General features: G+C 39.2%; 1 protein-coding gene across 1 annotated transcript; it reads right to left on the bottom strand.

Moving 5' to 3' along the window:
• Nucleotides 1–3,728: 3,728 nt before the first annotated feature.
• AMBN (ameloblastin) lies at nt 3,729–21,798 on the bottom strand. The gene is made up of 9 exons (XM_042447680.1): nt 21,733–21,798; nt 18,046–18,096; nt 17,732–17,779; nt 16,589–16,705; nt 14,357–14,602; nt 10,341–10,388; nt 9,322–9,366; nt 7,759–7,803; nt 3,729–4,205 (listed from the first exon to the last, which is right to left on the bottom strand). The coding sequence occupies exons 1-9, from the start codon at nt 21,784–21,786 to the stop codon at nt 3,729–3,731; spliced, it is 1,131 nt and encodes a 376-aa protein (XP_042303614.1). The 5' UTR covers nt 21,787–21,798.
• Between the last annotated feature and the right edge of the window lie 1,489 nt (nt 21,799–23,287).

The raw sequence follows: 23,287 nt of genomic DNA, 5'->3' as shown, positions 1-23,287 counted from the left end.
AAAGGGGATGCATGCAGATCACTCACCCTTTTCCAATTGCCATCCTTTCATACAATTGCCCATCCCTTCATTCTGCAGTTTTACTTTGCTTCTTTCCACATGTTCCCCCCTCTCTTACTTGCATATCTTGAGGTAAAAGATCCCCCAACTCTTATTTATTTCATTTTAATAAAATGTTTATCTTCCCTGAGCATAGCCTTCAATGATAAGGCCAAATACCAGCTTCTGTATTTGCTAACACGTTCCTGTTTGTCCAGAGCTCAGAAGGGAGATAGCCGAAGATGGAGGAGTTCACAATGGCTTCCCAGCAACTGTTTGTGTTTGCAACAACTCTCCTCTCTTTGTCCTACTAACATCTTTGGGGATTCATGGAAGAGCCAGTCAATCTATCACTGTATAGTGTGATTTTCATTTCCTCAAATGGAGCAAATATCACTGTCATGACTTTTGAATACCTTCAGGGCATAGCACTGTGCTATTTTTGAAGAGAGAGTGGTGGCAGTGGTTACATCTCTAAACCGTGGTGCAAACTCAGAAGCTGATTTCTGCCACACCTCACCCTACCCCTGGCATTCTCTGGGTGTCTATCACTTTGCATAAAGTAAAAGATTCTCCTGGAAGGTGCCATGGCAGAAAAGGTGTTCTCGCAGCCAGAGATGTTCTACAGGACCAGGTTGCTCAGTGACACTTGTATAACTACCCAGATGACTGTGGAGGAAGAGGTTTCCTCTGAAGTTTGAGTGCATAATTCCCCACATTTGCCAGACAAAAGCATGTCCAAAATACATACTCAAACTTTGCCCCAGGGTCTTAAATAGCCCCACAATTTATATCTGCAGTGTCTTGATCAAAACACTGAGAATACACATTTGTAAATGCACTTTTTTCTAAGCAGCCCTTTTTGTAGCTGAAGCTTGCAGTTGAAAGAGATTGGATTATGATGGCAGATAAAATAGTTTATTTTTCCCTTTGAAATAAAATGGCAGGAAAGACTCACCCAACTGACAATGAGAAAGCAAGCACCTTTTGGAGCAAAATATTTTTAAGGGTGTAAGAAATGTCTTCTCCACACACCCAAGTAGGAAGGCTGAACACGTGTTGTAACTATAAAAGTAACTTAAATAGTGGCCATTACAATGCAAAAGGAGTGAAGTGATCCCTTGTTTTTGTCATAATTATGTCTTACTTATTGCAAAAAAAGAATTATAAGTAATTTACTATTTCTAACAAGCTCAACTAGATTAAATGTCAGCAGATCTGATGGAATATTTTAAAATGAAGGAAAGCTCTCTGAGTTCAAATGTTATTGAATGGACATGTGAAGCTTATATTCAAGGTAGAATAATTGCTTCTTCTTCTTATATAAAAATATGGTTTTGAAATCTGCTAAGAGGTCCAGCAAAACCAAGAGGCACACACTCTCCCTGTCCAGCTCCAGGAATAGGCCATCCACCAAGGTAAACAAAGCTATCCCTGACCCAGATCCAGGCCTGAAACCAGGTTGAACTGGATTTAGATAATCTGGTGTCATGGACTGCACTGGACCTGATTTCCTCAGCTGCCGCCGCCGCCGCCACCACCTCCCTAATCCTGATCAGGTAGTGCGGCACGGCCAGGGAGGCCTCCCTGGGCCTGAGGCACAGGCAGAGTGGAAAGGCCTCTCTGGGCCTGGAGGTAAGGTGCAGCATGAATTTATATTAATTTTTTTATTTTATTAATGTTTTTGGTTTTAGTTGGTCATTTGTTCCATTTTTCTTGAATGTCCTACACTTTGTCCTATATTTCCTCCTACATTTCCCCAATTTTGTGGTAGAGAATTATGGCAACCCTAGCTTTAGCTTGTGTTGGGACCTGCTCCAAGCTTTCTGCCAACATAGCACTAGTTACCTCCACTCTTGTTTTCATCATTACCAGCTCCCTGAAAAATTAGGCTGGTTTGGCTCCACTCCATGAGAGGGAGTGATCAGGAGCAATTATGTTCCTCACCCTGGTCCATGCAGAGATTGACCAGAAGTTCAACAGGATCACTTATCAAGGCAGCAGGAATCTCCCCAAGAGCAATCAGGAATCCATACAGATCCATAACCCTCCTGGGGCAGACATTTCAATAAATCCTCCACCCTGTAGAAGTTTTGAATTCCAACAAATCTAAACCTCACCAGGTGGTGATCCGTCCATGACAACTGCACTATGGATAGTTACTCTCCTCCCAGATCACATTCAGCCCACTCACTACAGAAAACAAAGTCCAGAAAACAATGCCCAGTAATGCCCAGCAGCATGAGTAGGGCCAGATACCTCTTGGGACAGAACCATGGTTGTCATGGCAGACATGAGCCACTCTTGACAAGGCAATTTCAGCATGAATGTTGAAATCTCCAACTTTACAAGGTAGGGGAATTCTAACACCAATCCCAAGACCACCCTAGCTAGCTCAGGAAGGTAAACTGTTGAGCAGCAGGGTGAGTGGTATACAAACATAATCCCTAATCTGTCCTAACCACCCATCTTCAGGTAAACACACTTAAAGTCAAGAACAGGGGAATAGAATTTCAATAGACCTCTGCAACTATACCTCCTCACTCCCAGGTCTTTCCTGCTGCTGAATGGAGAACCCTGGTGAGTAGTGAACAAAACTGACAGAGATTTGCATCACCCCAGGCACCTCATCTAATCAGAAGCCTTATCATATGAAAAGGAATGCTAAAATGGAGTGGGTGAGTAATGACTTTCTCCAAGTCTCTCTCTGGCTTTTGTAGCACTTCCATTTCCTTCCCAAGGAAGATGGTCATAAAAGCATGAATTTTATTGAACAGGTTTATTCAGTGCAATAAAAAGCATGTTTTTATTACCATGTCCCTCGGGAACAGAAGTGCTATGACAGCATGCAGAGAGTCATAGAGAAAGCCACTAGTTTCCTTTTTGGCTTTCTTTTCTCATGGGTTGTAGGTGTCCATGATACATATCAGGTCAGCATACTCATGCAAGATCAAGTCCTGAATAGTAGCTGTTCTCTTATTCACCAAGTAGGCATTTACCAGCACCATTTTCCACCCAGGAGTTCTTTTGCCTTCCTGAAAGATCCCTATTCTGTAGAGGAGGATTTTTTTTAAATAACCCTACAGTCCCCATCCCATTGTTGAGTTTTTAAAAAACTCATGCTAGTAAATAGCTTTTTCACAGCACTCCTTCATATAATCAAAACTTCTGAAAAACAAACCACAAGAATAAGTACTAGGGTTAAATAAAAGTTTATTACATACTAGCTAAGTAAATCAATGCAATACCTTAGCTGTTTAACAGAGACACACACCCAACCATAAACTCTAGATCAGCGTAACTGCTTATAAATCTTGAGTGCCTTTCTGGTTTCTACAGCAAAAGGTTTCATCAATAATTACTGTTATTTAAAACACCCATCTGGCAATGGCCTAAAGCATCGGAAAGCAAAAGTGACATAAACAAAAGGAACAGAGAACCTCAGTCAACTGCTAGCAGGAGAGTTTTACTTTTAGCCATTAATTGCTAGGCACCTCCAATGTTTTCCCAGTTGTGAAATGTAAAACACGAAACAAAGATTAGCCATCACTGCCACAAGCTACATACAATGATTAGCCTCTTTAATGCTCACTGTGTAAAAGGTGAATATCCCTCTTAAGCCAAGACATCAAGCACAGGAAATTCCTGGAGAGTACACCAGTGGCACATGGTGTGCTCCTCCAAGGCACTCAGGGCTCTTGGAAATGCCATACATCCTGGCCCACCTGTGCCATGCCAGCCTCATTTCCAGCATTGGCTGTATATGTGTCAGGGAACATGGTGGGATCCAGAGACATAGTAGGATCAGCAGAATCCAAAGGGAGGAAGCTGCCAGGGAGCCCCTGGGTAGGTAGAGGGATTCCTGTAGCCTGGGCTACCCCTGAGAGTCCTTGGCTCTGACCAGCAGGGCTGAGTAAGTGGCTGTTGGCATTTAGCAAGGCACCCCCCTGGCTGCCATCTACGGGGATGGCATTGTTCCCCTGGCCAGAAGGATTAGTTCCAGCATTAGCCCCTCCTTTCACATCAGGCTGTTCTGTTATTCCAAGCTGATCATCTTCAACAGTGTAATCGCCTGGCTGGTTGAGTGGAGAGTTTCCAAATCTAGCATCCATGGCAAAGAGATCAGTTCCTGCTGCTCGGTAGGCTGGTGCACCAAATCCACCACCCTATGAAAATACAGATATATTTTAAAATAACACACTTATAATCCTGATTACCTTACCGTACATTTCCTATATGCCTATTGCTATTTTTCCCCCTTGCTAAGAAAAGAAATGAGTTAGACCCTCTGTATCATAATTTCTCACATTTGGGCTCTAAGAAATTGTTGGACTAGAGCTCCCAAAAAATTGCCACTCATTGGCCATACCAGCAGAGCTTCTAAGAGTTGTAGTCCAACAGTATCTGGGGAACCAAGTTTAGGGACCATGTTTTATATACATATTTGTTTGGGTAATTCTGTTTCCACCAGTGGTAGAACATGAGAGTAATAATAGGCAGACTGTCATTTAGGGATAGCAGTACTTGTTAATACATAAATGCTGCTGAAATGAGAAATGCTTCTTTAATTCCTTTACCCACCCTGAAAAACAGTCTTCCCCAACCTGGTACTCTCAAAACGTGGTGGACTGCAGCTCTTAGCATATGGAGACAACGTATTTATTTAACTGTATGAAAGGGCTGTAGTTTGACATACCTGAAAGGTTCTACATTGAAAGCCTTGTGTTTATTTAACACAACTTAACCATATTAGCAAAACTCCATGGTCTGAATTTTATTGAATAATCTGGATTAGGACAGTTTCATTAAATCAATTGTAGAATGGTGGGTTAGCACACTGATAAATGCCCTTGATTCAATGGATCAGTATAGTTGTGACTGACAATAGGAGTTAGACCCATATATTTTCCTATCTCTCCTGTGCACTGTCATCTGTAACTAGTGGAAGCTGTGACTTCAATATTATGGCATCAAGGCATACAGATAAGTCCATTCTAGAGTTATGGAACATGAAAAGACTTTAAAAGTGGGGTGCCATTTTCTATGATGGGTGCACATTTATGTAATAGTCAATTCTGCCTTGTGAAGCAGAACTGTAGAAAATGAATTTCCTTCACTTTGGGTGCAAGTCGATATCCATTTATATGAGGATAAGTGCACATGAATCTAGAGATGCTCACTTTTGAAGTAGGCATGTATAGCACAATCTATCAAGCATTCTTAGCACCCATATGAATGAAATTGAAGCAGAACTCCTAGGGACAAGACTTAATAAATCTGAACACTCCTGAGGATTTGTTAGCCATTGAATTCAGAAGGACATAGATCCCCCAAAATGGATATTTTTCTCTACAGTTCCCCATATAAGGAGTAATTTCTCAGTCCAGCCTGATTTTCATGTTGTACTCAGGAAACTTATGAGAGAATGAGCTCTGGATCTTCTGCATCTAGTTGTGGGGCACACTCTCTCTCCTCTGGAGGTTTTAAAACAGAGGTAAGATTGCCCTCTTTTAGGAATGCTTTAACTGTGCATTCCTGCATGACAGGGGGTTGAAATAAAGAGCACCTTGGTCCCTTCCAACTCTGTGATTCTGTGATTTTTTGATTCTGTGAATCTAGTTGTGAACAAAGAAACCTGGGTTCACTATCTCCCCATTTCTCCTAAATACATTGCAGATACTAATATGGATAATCCACACATTAGAATGTTACTACAGTATTTTTTTAAAAAATTAGTCATACTCAAAGGCCCAAACAATGGCTGAGATCCTGCATTATCAACTCTCAAAATTGCCCCTCATAGCTCCCTCTGTTTCCAGAACCTTCACCATTTTGGTCACCCTCCTCTGGACATGCTCCAGCTTGTCAACATCCTTTTTGAACTGTAGTGCCCAAAACTGGATCAGGTATTCCAGGTGAGGCCTGACCAAAGCAGAATAGCATGACACTATTACTTTCCTGATCTAGACATTATACTTTTATTGTTGCAGCTTAGAATCACATTTGTCCTTTTAGCTGCTGCATCACACTGTTGGCTCATGTTCAACTTGTGGTCTATTAGGACTCCTAGATCCGTTTCACCATACAAGAAGAAAAATAAGCTAAATAAAATAATAAAATAAAATACAGTGTACAGCATGAATCAGCATTGTGGTATTCTTATCTCCATTGCTAAATGAAGTCAAAACCTCAGTTGAAAACTACAGTTGTTCTTGAAAAGGACTAAAGTGATCTCTTGTTAAGTTATATCATAATTTAGTTACACCTTTGTTATTCAAAAGAAAACCCAGTTAAAAGTAATGGATTATTTTTTAACAAGTTACTTCCATGTTTTGATATATTCTTATAGGGCAACCTTAAATGTTTCCACTCAGAAGTAAACCCCATTCAGCTTATTTTATTTATTTATTTATTTATTTATATCCCGCTCTTTTCCCAGGACTGGGACTCAGAGCGGCTTTACAGCAATTAAAAAACAAACAAACAGAAAGTACAATTAAAACATTTTAAAGCTTAATGGCCTAAACCCAGTTAGCCCCAAGTAGAGCAAATACATTGAAACAATGGAAGTTACATGAGTGCTAATTTAACAAGTTCTATTTGATTCAGAAGGTCTATGAAGTTTTAGGTCAATGGGATATACTTCAGCCAAATTCTTTGCCATCACAGTGCTAGAGCACAGATGCTATTCAGATTGGGTAGTATTTCCAGCTATACTTACTGCTTATTCACTGACTCAAATCCAAATCCTGTTTTCCCAGTCCCAGGATCTTTCCCCCCAGAATTTTCCCCTTCCCATTCTGAAATATTTTGATGCTACTCTAAGAGCAGGTTTTTAAAAAAAAGAAAAAGAAAAAAGACATATTTTGCTCATGTGCTTTTGGGAAGGTTTAAAGATTAAGGGCCCAGACAGACAGACCAAAATAAAGCTCCTTCGTGTCACTTTGGAGGTATGCTGTTTAAATGACACACACATCATAAGAGGCCAGAAGCTGTGTTCCAGTTCTTAAGACTGGAGCATGGCTTTGGTGCAGCTTCCAGCCTCTTAGACACATGCATCATTTAAATGTCATACCTCCAAAGTGACCCAAAGCAGCTTTATTTTGGCCTGTCTGTTTGGGCCCTAAATCTTCACTGGCAAAGTCTTGGATTATTTAATTTGAAAAATTACCTCCTCGTACCCACTTTTTAAAAAATAAAGCCAAAGGGGTAAGGGGGAGCATTGGGGGAAGAAAATTTGATATCCAAGAAGTGACAGGAAGTGGCACAAAATAGAGAGGGGTGGTTTGGTACATCAGTATGGCCAACTCATTATCTAATGAGCAGAAGAATGGCAAAACTACATTGTCGTTACAATGTTAGAATCAGCATAATAGCAGTGGAAACCTGGAGGCTGTAATTTTATGTAGCTGCTGAGAAATCTCTCCTCCTACCCAGTCTGAAATTATCTCACTACAAGTCTCAAGGAACCTGGCACAGAAGCTAATAAAAATAGTTAACTGGTTCATATTTATAGAAGGACTAGGGAACTACGGTCCAAACATATGTCATTGGACTCCACCTCACAACATTGCTGGCCATCAGCCATATTGGCAGGGGCTGATGAGATTTGGAGTCCCACCTTCAACATTTGGAGGTTTCCCCTGGTTTAAAGGGTCTTCTGAGATGAAGTTTTGGTATCCTATCACTCTGTAAATGAATGTAATGTTCACAACTCACCTGCATTTCTTCTGAGCTTACTATTCCCATTCTGGCAGGAGCACCCTAATGGAACATTTGGGGGGAAAAACATATATCAGGGATAAACCAGTAACATTTGTAACATTTCAGATCTTTGTTTCACTAGATGTAGTAAAGCATTTCAGTGCACTTGGTAAAAAAGAAAAGGGATGTGCTGCTAAATTACAATCTTCCCTATTCTTTGAAACCTTGTGAAGAACATCATGGACTCTGGTGAGTTCACCTTTCCTCCCATGAAAATGTTTGTCAGCTATGAATGATATTCATGCTAGTACATCCAACAATCATAGGCAGTTCTGTCACTGACCCTTGAATAAATGTTTATACACAGTAGTTGCTCCACATTTGCTGGATCTAGGGGTAAAGGACTCCCATGAATGTGGAAAAATGGAAATAAAAAACACTAATCTTTTCACTTGAGAGAACACCCCTGTCTAGGAACCTCCAGTTCCTCCAGTGCAACTTTATGGTCAACATCTGCCATAACTTGATCATAGAATTATGTTGGAGGACATACAGATGCCTAGAGAAGTGTTTTCTCTAGCAACATCTAGGTTCTCCAGCACAACTCTGTGAACAACTTTGGGCAGAGTTGTGCTGGAAGACCTAGAGATTCCTAGAGAAGAACATATTAATAAAAACTGCAAATAATCAAATCTGCGAAAGTCAAAACTGCAAATGTGAAGGGCCAACTTTATATAGAAAAGGGGGAGGGGGAGAGAAGAGAGAGAGAGAGAGATGCTACATGCAGAAAAAAGAAGTTTCTGCATTCTCTGTCATATTTAAGTGTGAGCTACCAAAGAGTAGAATTATTCAGAACCGTCCTAGAAGAGTAATTATAATAGAAAAGGTGCATTTTAAGTGTCAATGTGTTCCTAAAGTTTTGTAATAGCAGTCCATGTGCTGGTCCTTTGGATATGTTTCTGGTCCTTTGGGTATGTGGTCTTTCTGTCTTCATAACTGTGTAAAGGTCAGTTTTAATAATAATAATAATAATAATAATAATAATAATAATAATAATAATATGTTTTATTTATATACCCCTATTCCAAAGATCATAGCGGTGAACAACAAGTAAGCCAATTAGCAAGTAAGCTAATTTGCCCCCAACAGTCTGGGTACTCATTTTAGCATCCTCGGAAGGATGCAAGCCTGAGTCGAGCTTGGGCCCTTTTGCTGGTCTTGAACTCGCAACCTTGTGGTTTTGAGTGAATGGCTGCAGTACAGGCATTTAACCACTGCGCCACCAGTTTTGCGAGTCATTCAGAGGCTCTTGTTCACAAAGAATACATAGAGTTGTCATACTGAAAACTGGATATGGCTCCTATATCTTTAATGGATGTGTAGGATGGAAGTTTGGTTGAGTTATGTAGAATCGTCTGCTAGAGAGCTGTAGTGGCTTAGTTCAGTGGAGCACATTTGTTCTCTTTCAGTAAATGTGTACCTTATAGTACTATACAGAGAGATAGATGGGGTATACCTCTTCCACCCAACAGCACAAGAATGGTTTCACCAGTTGTAAAACATATGTAAGAAACTTACTCCTTGGTTTGCTACATAAGGCAGGTAATACAAATTTGGAAGCATCTGAAGAAGAGAAAGAAATGGTTAACAAAGGGTTTAAAAAGCAATATTTTGTTTTTAGTCACTGTAAAACAGTAAAGAATTTAGAATATTTTTGATCAGACAAGTGTCCCATCTGGGTTTGCATCCTGTCCTCAACTGTAACCAGGTCAAAATGTTTTTAGACAGGAGGGAGCAACTTGTGAGACTCCAGATGTTATTGCATTGCAGCACCTATTATCCCAGGCCAGCATAGTTCTTCCAAAGAATGCTGGGGCCAAAGACCAAAACTATCTGGAGGCTCACAAGTTGCCCACTTTTGCTAAAATAGCTATCTATTCTAATAGACCTTCTTAAGTAGTTAAAAAATTTACTTCTTTGCAGATGCTTTGGGAATTTGTCTGAGTTTTAAGAAATAGCACAGTTAGGGGTACGTCATAATGTCTGGCAAATAATTTGCTCCATCAGAGTGCCTACCAAGCTACAATTCTCAGGATACTTTTCTTTTCTTGAATTTTATAAAACTCAAGACTATTGCCCCAATTGCTGTATGGGGCCTGTGTATGGGCATACTCAGACACTGCAGCCCAACCTTCAGAAACACATAACATCCTGACAAGAGTTCTGGGTATCCTCAGGTCCACATCTGAAGCAGCTGCATATAAAGAAACAGCATGTTGCTCAATGGACTACAATGGGCTACCTGAAATCAAAATAAGAAATGGCAATGATCACGTCCAGTCATTTGGGGGGGGGGATTTTTAGCTGTTTCACCATGGGGTTCTTCTAACACTGTTTTAGCCCAAGCTTCAGCTTCAGTTGAATTTTTAAATTTAATACATGAGGGTGGGGCATAGCTCCTGAATGGTTGCTTTCCGAGAATAGCCTCCTTAGTCAAGAGCTTGTCTCAAATAGATCAGTCTGCATATTACGAGAGTTCATTCAGCTGTCCAAGAGGAGGACCAATATGTTGGCAATAAGTCTGAAACTAAACTTACAGATCGCTGGGATGGGTCTTGTTGGGTTCCATGCAAACCTGGATAGAACTTTGAAAAAGACGTTGCAGAGTTACATCTAATGTGATGCAAGTTGAAATACAGACAATCAAATATCAGAGAACTTTGGATGTTCTATATATCCAAGGAAAGCAGAGGGAATATATTCTTTGTACACTAGAACTTTAGCATAAACACTTTACTTATTAGTTATTTAACACTTTTCGGATGTTCATATCACATAGTTTATATCAGAAATCCTTAACGTTTCCATATCATTCTTCACTCCTACTCTGGTTTATCTGTTTACCTGTTCCCCTGCATACAGACGTACCTCATGGGTGAATTTAAAAAGCCAACACCATTTTAATTTCTCCACAACTTTTGAATGGAACAAGAGTCTGGGACATTGTGAAAAAATGAAAATGGCAGATATCTTCTGCTACAAACCATTATCCTAGGGATAAGGTAAACAGATGTATGAAGGGACAGCATAGGTGGTTGTCAATGCTGACCATGAAAACTGAGACTCAGAGGGATTATTCTCCCGTATAATCAAATAATGGGCAGTAGTAATAGTTGGCTTTTATGTCAGAAGGGTGGAGAATCCATTCCTTGCTTTCACCAGCTTTAAAGCAGCTATGCTTTAAAACTTGGACAAAATTCAGTGCCCAGTAACATGAAAATAACCGGCTGCCACTGCTAATGTCTTCACGGCTAAAACGAAATTAGGTAAAACTTGGTAGCTCAGAGCATACACTCTTAATATATCAGCTTGATTCTGGTTTTCCTCTTTGCAAAGTGAAACAATGTTTTGGGGTTTTTTTTAAAAAAAAAATCATACATAAGTTCTAACATGAGTTATGTATGATTTTATGTATGATTAAGGGTAGGCCAATGCCATCAGGCCTATCCTTAAGATACACAGCCCTCCATCTGTCCATCTGCCATGGGTCCAGGCCTCAGAGGGAGAGAAGAATGCTGGACCTGATCCCCTTCCCCTCAACCATTCCCTTCTCCTTCCATGTCGTGTCTTACATTGTAAGCATGAAGGCAGGGAACCGTCTAATGAAATGATTGTATGTACAGTGCTGTGTAAATCTACAGTGCTATATAAATAAACCTTAATAATAATAATAATAATAATAATAATAATAATTTGAAAAGCTATGAAATAAAAAAATACACTCACTGTTTGGCCAAATGTCCCTGTATGTTCTTGTACAGTTGATAACTGCATTTATCAAAGAAAACATTTAAAATCACTAGATTAGTAGGCAAACAGCCAATAAAGAATCAGCTAAGGCTTAAATCTCAACAGGCCCTTTAGGCTGGATTCCTCTAAAGGGCAGAGATGTGTGAGAAATCCCATCTGTCAAGGTCTTTCTAAGAATTTATTCAATTCACACCATGAAGATCAAACATAGAAACAGACACAGTTTGCTGTCAGAACACGCCCCTCCATTTCTGATCTTGCAATGCAATGTGTGATGATGTGTTTGGAAACATGCATATTTTTAAAAAATGTGAAAAAACACTATGTAATTTCTACATTTATATATCTACAATTACATAAACAAGCTTTATTCAGTGGGAGCATGCCCTTTTCCTTTAGGAAAAAAGCACACAAAAATATGTATGGACATTTTTCTGTTTGTTTGTTTTAAAATGAACCACTTTGAAATTGACTTGAGAGTAGGTACAGAAGGTAATCTACATAAATGTGCTTGATGGATCTTCCCCTTTCAGTCCATATACAGCTGAAATTTTTGGTTGTATAGGGGAAAGTTTCATCTGTATCCCACACAAACTTAACAGCTCAAACAGAGTAGGAAATTTAAGTAACATATATGGAACACTTATCCTTATGTCCTAAAATAAAGTGTCAGAATAGAAACAGTTCCAGAAGTGTATCTCATGGATGAGTCACCATGCACATGTCTGACTGTACCAAATAACAAAGCCCAGATGCATGCCCAAATTTTGCAAACTTGAAAGTTGACTGTCCCCAACTTTGATATCCCCATTAATATGAATATAAGTATATCATATATATTCCTTTCCCCATAAAACATGATATAACTGTGTTGGCAGAATTAATGTGTTCATGATGCAGGTGCCCAGATGAATTGATCTTGTGTTCTGTCTGTGAACCATATGCACCTGTTGAATTTGAGCTCACTTGTTGAATCCTGTTTCAACTTTATAGAAAAAATGTTATTAATTAGATCTTGTGGTACCCACTTTAGATCCTTCTCACTTCTTCCTTCTCATAGCTTTTTAAATTAGTAGGGCCATATCACTTGCCTGTCAATTTCTTGGCAGCAAGCTCAGTTGAATTGTGTTCAGCAAAGAATTATACCCATTTCAATGTGGGTTTTGCCAGAGAGCTGTCCACCACAGGCCACCCAAACTAGGTAATTTCTGTTAGAATAAATCTCATATTTAAAGATTATCCTGAGCATCCAGCCAGAATGGTAATTAGGCTTGACTAAAAAGTAGAGAAATGTGCACATGGAGAAACAGCCCTAGGGACAGATGGGTTTTCTTTGTCAGATAGTCTATGCTTCAAACACTAGCTGCTTAAAATCTTAGCTGAACTGTTTACAGGAGTAGTAGGTAAAACTTTTCTTTTCTCTTTTTTCTTTTCTTTTCTTTCTTTCTTTTTTTGTTAAACTAGTGTGGACATTGCATCATGCTAGGATTTAGATGTTTCAAATCTGTTAAGATTTTCTTATACGCTAGTTGCTACCTATGATGCCTTGATTGCCATTTCATTCATTATTTCAGTGTAGCCTTTATTCTAGGCTGCTGCCATACTATAGAAATAAAGCAGTTTGACACCCCTTTAACTGCCATGACTCAATGCTATGGAATTCTGAAATTTGTAGTTTATCCTTCCCTATCAGAGAGCTCTGGTCCACCACCAAAATACAAATCCCAGAATTCCACAGCATTGAATATCTTCAGACATTCAATTTCAAGGTGGACAGCTGGTTTTCCTCCTGAGGTTACATACTCAGCCTTATCTTACATGCAATCCTGTTTTTCCTTTTCTGTTTCTTCTTACTGTTTCTCTTGAAGGGACAGGTATGCTGCTGAAAGCAATATTGAAAGGGATCCTGTAGCAACTTTGAGACTAACTGAAAAGAAGCTGGTAGCATGCACTTTCGTACACTTGAGCTTATTTCCTCATATGCATGCAAGTCTATGAAAGTCTATGAAAGCTCATGCTACCAGCTTCTGTCTTTCAGTTAGTCTCAAAGATCTACAAGATCCTTTTGTACTGATTTTCCATATTAACACGGCTAAGTCATTGAATTCTGAAAGCGATGTTGTTACTAATCTTTTGATTTCGTTGGACCATGACAAACACTTGGCCATAGAAACTCCCTGGGTGAGTTTCACTGAGTGACCTTTGGCAAGTCATACTTTCTGAGGCAGAGTGGAAAGCAATCAGAATAAAACTTATTATTATTATTATTATTATTATTATTATATTCTGCTCCACCAAAAAATCAAAGTGAGAACAAAAAACTATGATAGGATTCCCATTTGTTGGGAGTTGACACAAAAACAACAAAAATTGTGATAAACAAAAAGAAAAATGAACTGATTAAAGATCATTTTGGATCTCTGACCAGGTTTTTGATATTTCTATTGCTTGACCAATCAGGGGGCTTCATAATGTGGCCACCAAGAGACAGTGCTACCCACATCCATTTCCTTTTCTATGGCCAGCACTGTAGCCAGGTTTGTGGTTCAAGCATTTGGTTCATGTCCTGGAGAGCTCTCACTATGTTAGCCAGTGCCAGCGACATTTAGTGGTTCTGGTCTCAGTGAACAGTGAATCCATTCTGGTTGTTAGTTTGACCTTTAAAGGAGCCAGTGAAGGTGCTGAACCATTCTAGTGAACAGGTTCAGCACCTTGGATAATTCCTTTAAACCTTGGACTAATTCACCATCCCACCCTCCACCATGGGTTTTGGCATGGTCATGTCAACTACTCTGAAACCGACCTGTTGAGTTTGTCTCTCTCCTGGCAGGGTCTGCTGTTGTGGATCAACAGGCTGGTTGGCTTCTGGTGGTGGAAACTTCTGCTGAATTGATGGCTGAACATCATATGGATGAAGCCAGACTTGCCTTGTAGGAATTTGATTCAGGACTTGGTAGGGAGGCTGTTCTTGTATTCCAGGCTGTTGAAACTGGATGGGCGTTTGTAGAGATGGCAGTGGAGGTGGGTGTACTGGCATAGAGTATTCATACTGTGGAATAACAAGAGGGCAAACAGCCAGAAAGTAAAGGATGAAGCCATAACAAATGAGTTGGCGGGGCATATTGAAGTCATAACCAATGACAAAGGGCCTGTACATCCCAGCCTGAAAGCCGGTCTGTGGGCGGAGCTGTGGCACAGCGTCCACATGCTGGACATCATAACTCCACCTTCAAGGCACCATTTTGACACATGCAGGTTCTTTCTATGCTGTGGTGGCAGCGTAACGAGTGCACCACAGTGCACTGCTGGTGCACTTGTTACGCAAGTGCTGTACAACGCAATGCAGATGCTGCACGGTGCTTGTGTAACAATGGCAATGCCCATGTGTAAAGGGCACCGCAATTTTGACGCCCTCATCATGTGCGAGGGTTGCGGGGCATGCCACCATGGCTGTGACACCTTATAGAGGGTGCAAAAAGGAGCCGCTTTTGGCCTCCAGATCGGGGGGCATGGCGCGTGGTTGCCATGGCCATGATCCAGTAGTACAGTGGCAGCTGCATGCTGCCAATCTGTACAGCTCCTTTGTTGGAGAGTTATATGTATTTAAGAACACTCAGAGAGTATCTGGTCAGTTCATGTCTAGAGAACCTTTTGTTATAATACAATCTTTAGCCTCTACAGTGCGTGTAATTTTAATTTGGAAGTGAGAGCATAATTCAGTAGAAATTAGTGTTGACTGAATTCTGCTGAAATCAATGAGGCTTGAGTTAATGAATTATAACTTCATGAGCCTGTTGCTTTCATTGAGATTCATTTCATTTCACTCATTTAATTCCAGACTGCATCCTTTACCCCTTTGTGACTGCTGACTAATCTTGGCACTCTTCTCAAATGTTTTTTGCAAAAGTAGTTTAAATCATACTGAAATGTAAAATGACCTCCATGGCGTCACTTCAGTATAGGGAGCTAAGCTATGGGGAAAACAGCAACCTGCCTGTGAGCTTTTCATTGTCAAATATATGTGTGTAAACATATAAATATATTTGGTGTAAAATATGTGACATTCATAATTCAGATTCTTTTTTTAAAAAAAAATAAAACTTGGGTAGTAGCTATCACTACAAATCTTACTCAGATCCTGGTTTGATCCTGCTTTGTTTTAACTAATCTTGGTTAAGAAACAGAAATTCCATGTGTTTGGATGCAACACAGAAATTTGTTCATTCTGAAGTGCCAGAAGAAGGTTTCCATCAGTCATTCTGACTAGGTCTGATGTCTGTTGCTGGCAAAAATATTTGGAAAGTTCCAGGTTAGAGAAAGCTAATTCAAACCATGGTATAATTGGAATTGGGCAATATGTCAGCCTCCATATATTTTCTGTTCCAACTCCCATCAGCTTCAGCCAGCATGGCCAATGGACAGATATAATGAGAGTTGTGCACTAAAACATCTGATGGCTGCTTTGTTCAAATTCATCTGTTGCTTGTCCAAACCAGAATAAAGTTAGACTCACTTAAAACTTGTTGTTGAATTATGGCTCTGGGGTTTACAACATGTCTTACAACGTGCTATCTTTTATTTGGGGGTGGGATGGTGGAGCTTGAACTTTCAGTCTATATTCAGCTATTTGAGAACACACAGAACAACCAGAGTGCCCTGCAGAGAGTCTTTTCACAGAGGAATAGAGGATATTTGGTTGCCATCATCATAAGACAAGGAAAGTATGAAAATACATCAAGTGGGAATGAGTGGCACAGTTATGCAGACTCTGTTTCCAAGGGACAGACTAGTTGAATATTGGAAGGGCCGTACAATCCCCACTCCTGCTTTAGATGATAGTGACACAACTCAGTGTTCAGCTTGACACATGGGAAAACATTCCCAAAGATGCACAAAAGTTATCTATAAAACTGACACTTTTTTGGGGGAAATTTCCAGAAACCAATAAAACTAAGACTCCTGTCTCAAACAACATTAGTTTACGTCATGTTGCCCAATATATTTTCTGGAGCCATAATAGCCTGGATTATCTTACCTGTTGGGTTTCATGTGGCTGAGCTCTTTGCCTCCTCCAATAGAATCCATGTGATGGGAAGATACCATGGGTCCACATAGAAGGAAATGTATTTGCAAACCCATAAGGTGACGCATACTAAAGAAATTGAGGAAACAAGCACATTTATTTTCAAGTTGTAGATCAGATCAGAAATGTTCAGCTGCTCAAAAAGTCAAATTAGAATCCAAGTTAAATTTCCAGTAGGTATTTAGTAGCTGAATATTATACATTTTCATAAATAATAAGTTTTTTAAAATGGCTTTTCTGACTAATTATGTTATGTTTACATACTCAGTTATTTTTTATACTGGATAAAGTATCTATAACTTTAATTAGAGGTAAAGAGGCAGAAGAAGAGAAAAGAATGATACATTAATATTTATTAATTATTCTGCCTGGGGGTTTTTTATGTCAAAGGAGCCCTCAAGGTGGGTTAGGAAACCAATAAAACCAACATAAAGCCACAATGGTAAATGAAATACAAAAATAAGTCTAATAGACATGGAATACACCATGACAGGATTAAATACAACATTCAACCAAGATCTCCATATGTTCTCTCTCTCATTCAGTCTCACTCTCTTTCTCTGTGTGTGTATTTTAAAGTCAATATAACCATTATTACATAGTATGACCACAATACATTTTTGGGGAGCCTTGGTCATGACTTATCTACTGTAAGCTGGAATGGGTCCCATAAACACAAAACAAGGATGGTGAAAATATGGGTCTCCATATGTGCAGAACTTCGATTCCCACCTTTTGTGATCACTAACAATGCAGAATGGACTTATGGATACTGGGGTCCCGACAATATGTGGAAGATCTCGGGTTCTCCACTCATAGTATACTATGAGTATACATCAATGAGTGTATTATTGATGGATGTTTCTCATATTGTCTTGTCTATTTTACATTAAATATGCTTTAGTGTTCATTCAGCCTTATTATTTCTAAAGGAGCAAAATAATGTTATTATTCTTTTAGCAATGTAATGATTGCTATGTGTCCTTTCATGTAGAATAATATTCTGGAACAGCATCATAAATATACTCTTCTCAAGACATTATTTCAGGAACATACTTTTTTGAAAGGAGGGTATTTAGAGTTAGTTGTGCTTACCTGTGGGAGGACATTAGGCATATTTGCTCCAGCCATTTGTCTCATCCCCTGAAAAACATTTTTAAAAAAGATGCCCAGTGTTAACATCAAGCTAGCACATCTTTTTTTATAATAATCTCATTTTATCCAAATAAGACCAAAAGATGCAAACAAAACTGGGCAAAAAGGAAAGTTCACCAGAAATACATAGTACAGGGATTTACTTTTCTTCTTTTAAAAAGTTCATTTTAAACCATCCAAACAACCTTCTGTTCTTCAGTAGTGTGTATATATATATATATATATATATATATATATATGGAAAATATACATACCTCAAGACTTATACTACCCATTCCAGGTATCCCAGCATGCTGAGGAAGTATCTGTGAACAAAAAAAACAAAACATCTGTTGACATTTGTTCTTTTTCAGCATTCGCATTTGGGCAGATTTTCATTTCTTGTATTTCTGAAGGTTGGGAGCAAAGGAAAATTTGCTACTTGGAACTAATTTTAAATCAGCATTGCATCAGCATTACCAGGTTCACTTCAATGCACCTACTCATTGATAGCACAAATGTGGATGACCCTACACCAACAGGGTAAGACATGAGAACGTCCCAGAATTGTGGATTAATTTCTTTAAAACGAACCTGATGTGATAATTTGTTAGCATTCTAAATAACGATGTTAAAAGTCATTATTTCATTCAGTTGAATGTGTCACTTGTTGGGGAAAGTTTGGCCATTTAAATATTTATAATTGATATTGTAGATTTAGATTTAAATTTAAAAATGATATTGCCAATATGTTAACCTACAGGCTAAAAGATAATAAGAGGAAAAAAGAACTCCAACAATAAGAAGTCAAAGTTATCTGGTTTTCATTTACTTCATATCTCAGTGCAACTTGTAATGCAATTGGACATTCACCCACATGGAGGAATTTATGGAAGGATTTATTCAGTGGATGAGATGCAGAAACTCACCAGTGTCAATAAAGAAAAAAGGAATGAACTGGGATTCACTGAATAAACTGGGCATACATTTCAGGATGAATTTCCAGAAGAGCCTTTGGCTTCATCTTATGCATGGGATACTTAAAAGAGTATGTTAAGTATGGGATACTTAAAATCGTTTCCTTCCATTATTTTTATTTATATCCTTTTCCTGTTTTAGGACCATATCGCATTACATTCTTAAAACGGGACTAGGTAGCTTTAATTGCTGTGGCTGCCTACTGTTGCATTCTGGGATTTGTAGTTCAGGAAAGAGCATTTAGAATATTCAGCCAGAGAGCTCTTAAGCCTCACCGAACTGCAAACCTCAAAATGCAACAGGAGGCAAGCAGAACAGTTAAAGTAACCTAGCTCCGTTTTATGAGTGTAATGCAATAAGGTACCTAGTCTGACCACAGCACAGTTGTTCTCAACACTGATGAATGGTATCAATTTTAAAATAAAGGAATTATGGGTGAGAATGGTTGAAGGATGAGCATGCTGACAAGTTGCATGTGCGCTGCACCTTTGTTATTGGAATTCAATGCATTTCTATATTTGTAACAGTCTTGAGATTCATAATATCAGCCAGAATCCTCTATGGCAGTTACAAATGAGTAATCTAGAGTTACACACTTGCAATTTGAAGTCGAAGGCTTTCATGGCCAGCATCCATAGTTTTTTGTGGGTTTTTCAGGCTATGTGGCCATGTTCTAGAAGAGTTTATTCCTGATGTTTCACCAGCCTCTATGGCTGGCATCTTCAGTCAGCCACAGAGGCTGGTGAAACATCAGGAATAACTCTTCTAGAACATGGCCACATAACTCAAAAAACTACCAAAAAAACCCTACACTTGTGATTGTCTTGTATTCATGATCCCTATGTAGCCCTTTGTTTCATGATCCCTATGTGTCACAATAAAAGGGGGGGTTAAATCCTATGCAGGATCCTGGCCATCATACTTAACTTGGATTGTTTTTATTGTTATTTTAAAAATGGAAATTGGAATAGCAGTACAAGTGGTACAGGGCAGAGGGGGGCATAGTGATGGCCTCCTCTTATGGAGGAAGGAGAGAGAGATGGTTAATATCTATATATCCTTCCAGTCTTCCTGCCAGCTTTGGGAACTGAAGATTGAGGCAGGCCACCTACAAAAAACTCACCTTGCTCTCATGTAATGCTAGGGCAGTTAAACATAAAGCACACATCATCTCTGATCTCCTCAAGGATTAAGAGGCTGATATGGCTTTACAAAGACCTGACTGGGAGCTGATAGGGGTCTAATATGGGCACAGTCTCTCCCAGCTGGGTAGTGTGTAAACCAGCAGGTGAGTGAAAGGGAGAGGTAGCTGTGGTCTACAAAGACCACTTCAGCCTGATCAGAATACCTATCATAGAGTTAAGCCACAACAAGTGTGAATATCTGGACCTGAAAACCAGGAATAGAGTGAGGGTTCTGTTAGTGTATCATCCACCCGGCTTCCTATCAGACTCTCCAGCTGAGTTCATTGAACTCACCTCTGAGCTATTCTTGAAGTCCACCAGATTTTTCTTCTGGGAGACTTCAAAATACCATTGGGGGACAGTTCGTCAGGTACCAGCTTGGGAGTTCATGGTGTCCATGACAAACATGGTCCTATCCCAATTGGTTTCAGGACCTACACATTCAGCAGGTCACACCCCTGACAGGGTTTTCATCTCCCAAGAGATGGAACTGTTTGAGAGGTGATTAATACTTCCAAGTTGTCATGGACATACCATTTTTGACCCCTGCAGAGGTCAAGGACCTATTAAAATGGTCCACCCTGAAAAGTTAATGGATCCCTTGATATTGAGGTGGTCTTGGATGACACACAGTTCCTCGACCCATCTCAAACTGGTTTCAGAGCAGGATACAGAGTTGAGACTGCCATGGTCACCTTAGTGGATGGTCTCTGTATTAACACCAACATGGGGGAATGTATCCCTTTTGTTGTACTTGGACCTCTCAGTGGATTTTGATACCATGGTATCCTTCTGGAATTCCAATCTTATAATCACTCCACTGGCTGCCAATTAATTTCTGAGCAAAGAACAAAGTGTTATTTATTACCGTTCAAGCTCTACATGGTTTGGGTCCAGGTTACCTATAGGATCACCATCTTCCATACAATATGCCCTGTACACTCTGGTCCCCTGGGGAATGTTTGCTCCAACCAGCCAAGACTAAACTGGGAATGGTTTCCCAGAGGATCCTTTCATCTGCTGCCCCCAAACTGTGGAATGGCCTACCAGAAGAGATATGACAGCTAAAAATGCTGACTGCATTTAAAACAACATTAAAGACATATCTCTTCTGGCAGACCTACTCAATCAATTTTAAATTATGACTTTTTTAATTTTTATATTCTAAAGAATTTCCTCTTATGAGTGTAATTTAATGGCTCTATAATATTGTAATTGTTGGTTTTATGTATTTCTAATTGTGTTTCATATTTTAACATGCCTTGAGGAGAGGTGGAAAAGAAATAAATCATCATCATCACCACCACCACCACCACCCCCTTAACTATGAGAAAGAGCCAAAAGACAATACAAAATGAGTCTCCCTTATCCGAAATGCTTGGAACCAAAATGTTTGGATTTTAGTTTGTTTATTTTTTAGATTTAGGAATATTTGCATACACATGATGATCTACTGTATCTTGGAGATAGGCCCAGAGAAATTCATCAGTGCATCATATACTCCATATACAGGTAGCCAAATAGTAATTTTATGCACAATAATCCTAATAATTTTGTACATGAACCAATGTTTGTGTACCTTGAACCATCAGAAAGCAAAAATGTCACTATCGCAACCACTCCATGTGGACAATTCTGGATTTTGGAGTATTTTAGATTTCCAGATAAAGGATACTCAACCTGCGTATGTAGTCTACCTGCTTTAATAGATCTCTCTATAAGATGTTATAGTTACTGATTTAAAAAAAACAAACCCAAAAATAAATTGTTAGCAATATGAAATAAGATTCTATTGATTACCGGCAGAGCAGAACATATTCCTAATAGGCTTGAGACAAGTATCCATTGTTTCATATCTGCTATGCTGCCTGGAGGAAGAGAAGTACTTAGCAAGAATCTGAGAGAATGTCAAGTGCCTGTAAATGAAATATAATGAGCAGTGAAGCAGCAGCATGGTCAATGCAAACAATAAATTAAAACAATTCTACTAACAAATGCTGTGGTTTGCCTGATTCTTACTCTACTGTAGGCCTACCATTTTGAAATACTAATCATTAAGGAGACTCTTGACAAATTTGTTTTTAATGTCCTCCCACTGAAATGCAGCCAGTTATATAGCTTTTTAAATGTCATTACAATAAATCTAGAGGTATGGATGTTAGAAATGTACTAAGTAAAATATTGATGTAGCACTTAGGCGATATTACACTTGTTTTTCTGGTTGCACTTCCATTATTTCTCTGAGATAGACTGTCAAGGAGAAATCTCATCAGACAAAGTGCTTCACAGGCACTATCTAGTTGTAGCCCCTACAACAACAACTCTGTAAGGTCTCTATGTTGCAGTTGTATGTATAGGACTGAGGATACAGGATGGTTCTGAGTTTTTAGGTGACAAAGATAAATAATTTCAAAGGCCAGCAGGTAACAGACTGTAAGATTGAGATTTATATTAGAGACCTCTATATGCTCTGTTTCTACACACCACAGGCTCAAATATGGATTGCTTCATGTTGTTTGGCAGTATGGTTGCCATTCATAAAGGTGTGGTTGTGTGCCTTCAAGTCATTTCCAAATTATGATGAGACTAACGAGAACTTAACACAGGTTTTTCTGAGCACGATTTGTTTTTGCCTTCCTCTAAGGGAAGGCACAGCAGATTTGCTTTTGCCTTCCTCTAAGGCTATGGATGTTAATAAAAATGGGGTTCCTGTAGTTTTAATTTCCGCCAAGAAAGAAGAATTGTGTCTTTACTCGTACCTATACAAAATCTTTCTACAGAAATATAAGGCTGATTAGTGTGACCTCAGAGAACTACAAGAAATAAAAAAATTAAAACTGATGGAAGGATCCTTTAGTGCTGTGGGCTTCTTTTCTTCTAAAAAACCTTGCCTCACAGGGCAAGACTGTGATAGAGAGGTACAGGGTTTCCTCTGAAGAGATTAAATATTTCAGTAGGTGCCAGTGACCAACTGTCCAGTTGGGGAACACAGGATCATCCCACAGTGGCAAGATGAGAGACACATAGCCATCATCGTCACTTGGATGATAGGCAGTAAGGATTGGGAAGTAATGTAGATGCTTGCTAGAGGAGGAATTTCCTACATCCTGAGACTCACTGTGAGATAAAGCACACATTGGCTCAGAAATCTGCACATTTGATTGCATGACGGTGCATTCTGGAGAAATAAAATCGCCCTAAACCATGTATATATGCTAAAAGGCTGCATTAAAATATGAACATAGTAAGATAGTTTTCCATCGATGAGGGAAATGCATACCAAGGAAAAATGTAAACAGATACAGTAATGTATACCAATTTTTGCACAGGAATCAAAAACACAGGTTCAAAACTT

The sequence above is a fragment of the Sceloporus undulatus genome, chromosome 2 (genome assembly GCF_019175285.1).
Source record: "Sceloporus undulatus isolate JIND9_A2432 ecotype Alabama chromosome 2, SceUnd_v1.1, whole genome shotgun sequence".
Lineage (NCBI taxonomy): Eukaryota > Metazoa > Chordata > Lepidosauria > Squamata > Phrynosomatidae > Sceloporus > Sceloporus undulatus.
This window is presented reverse-complemented; position numbering and strand designations above follow the sequence as displayed.

Bases quoted from the DNA above. Each gene is read 5' to 3' on its own strand.
- AMBN (XM_042447680.1), bottom strand. From the start codon at position 21,786: ATGAAACAATGGATACTTGTCTCAAGCCTATTAGGAATATGTTCTGCT. The intron at 17,780-18,045 runs GTATGTATATTT...AATGTTTTTCAG, and splicing joins TGGGTAGTATAAGTCTTGAG to GGGATGAGACAAATGGCTGG. The intron at 7,804-9,321 runs GTAAGTTTCTTA...ATGTTCCATTAG, and splicing joins CTTATGTAGCAAACCAAGGA to GGTGCTCCTGCCAGAATGGG.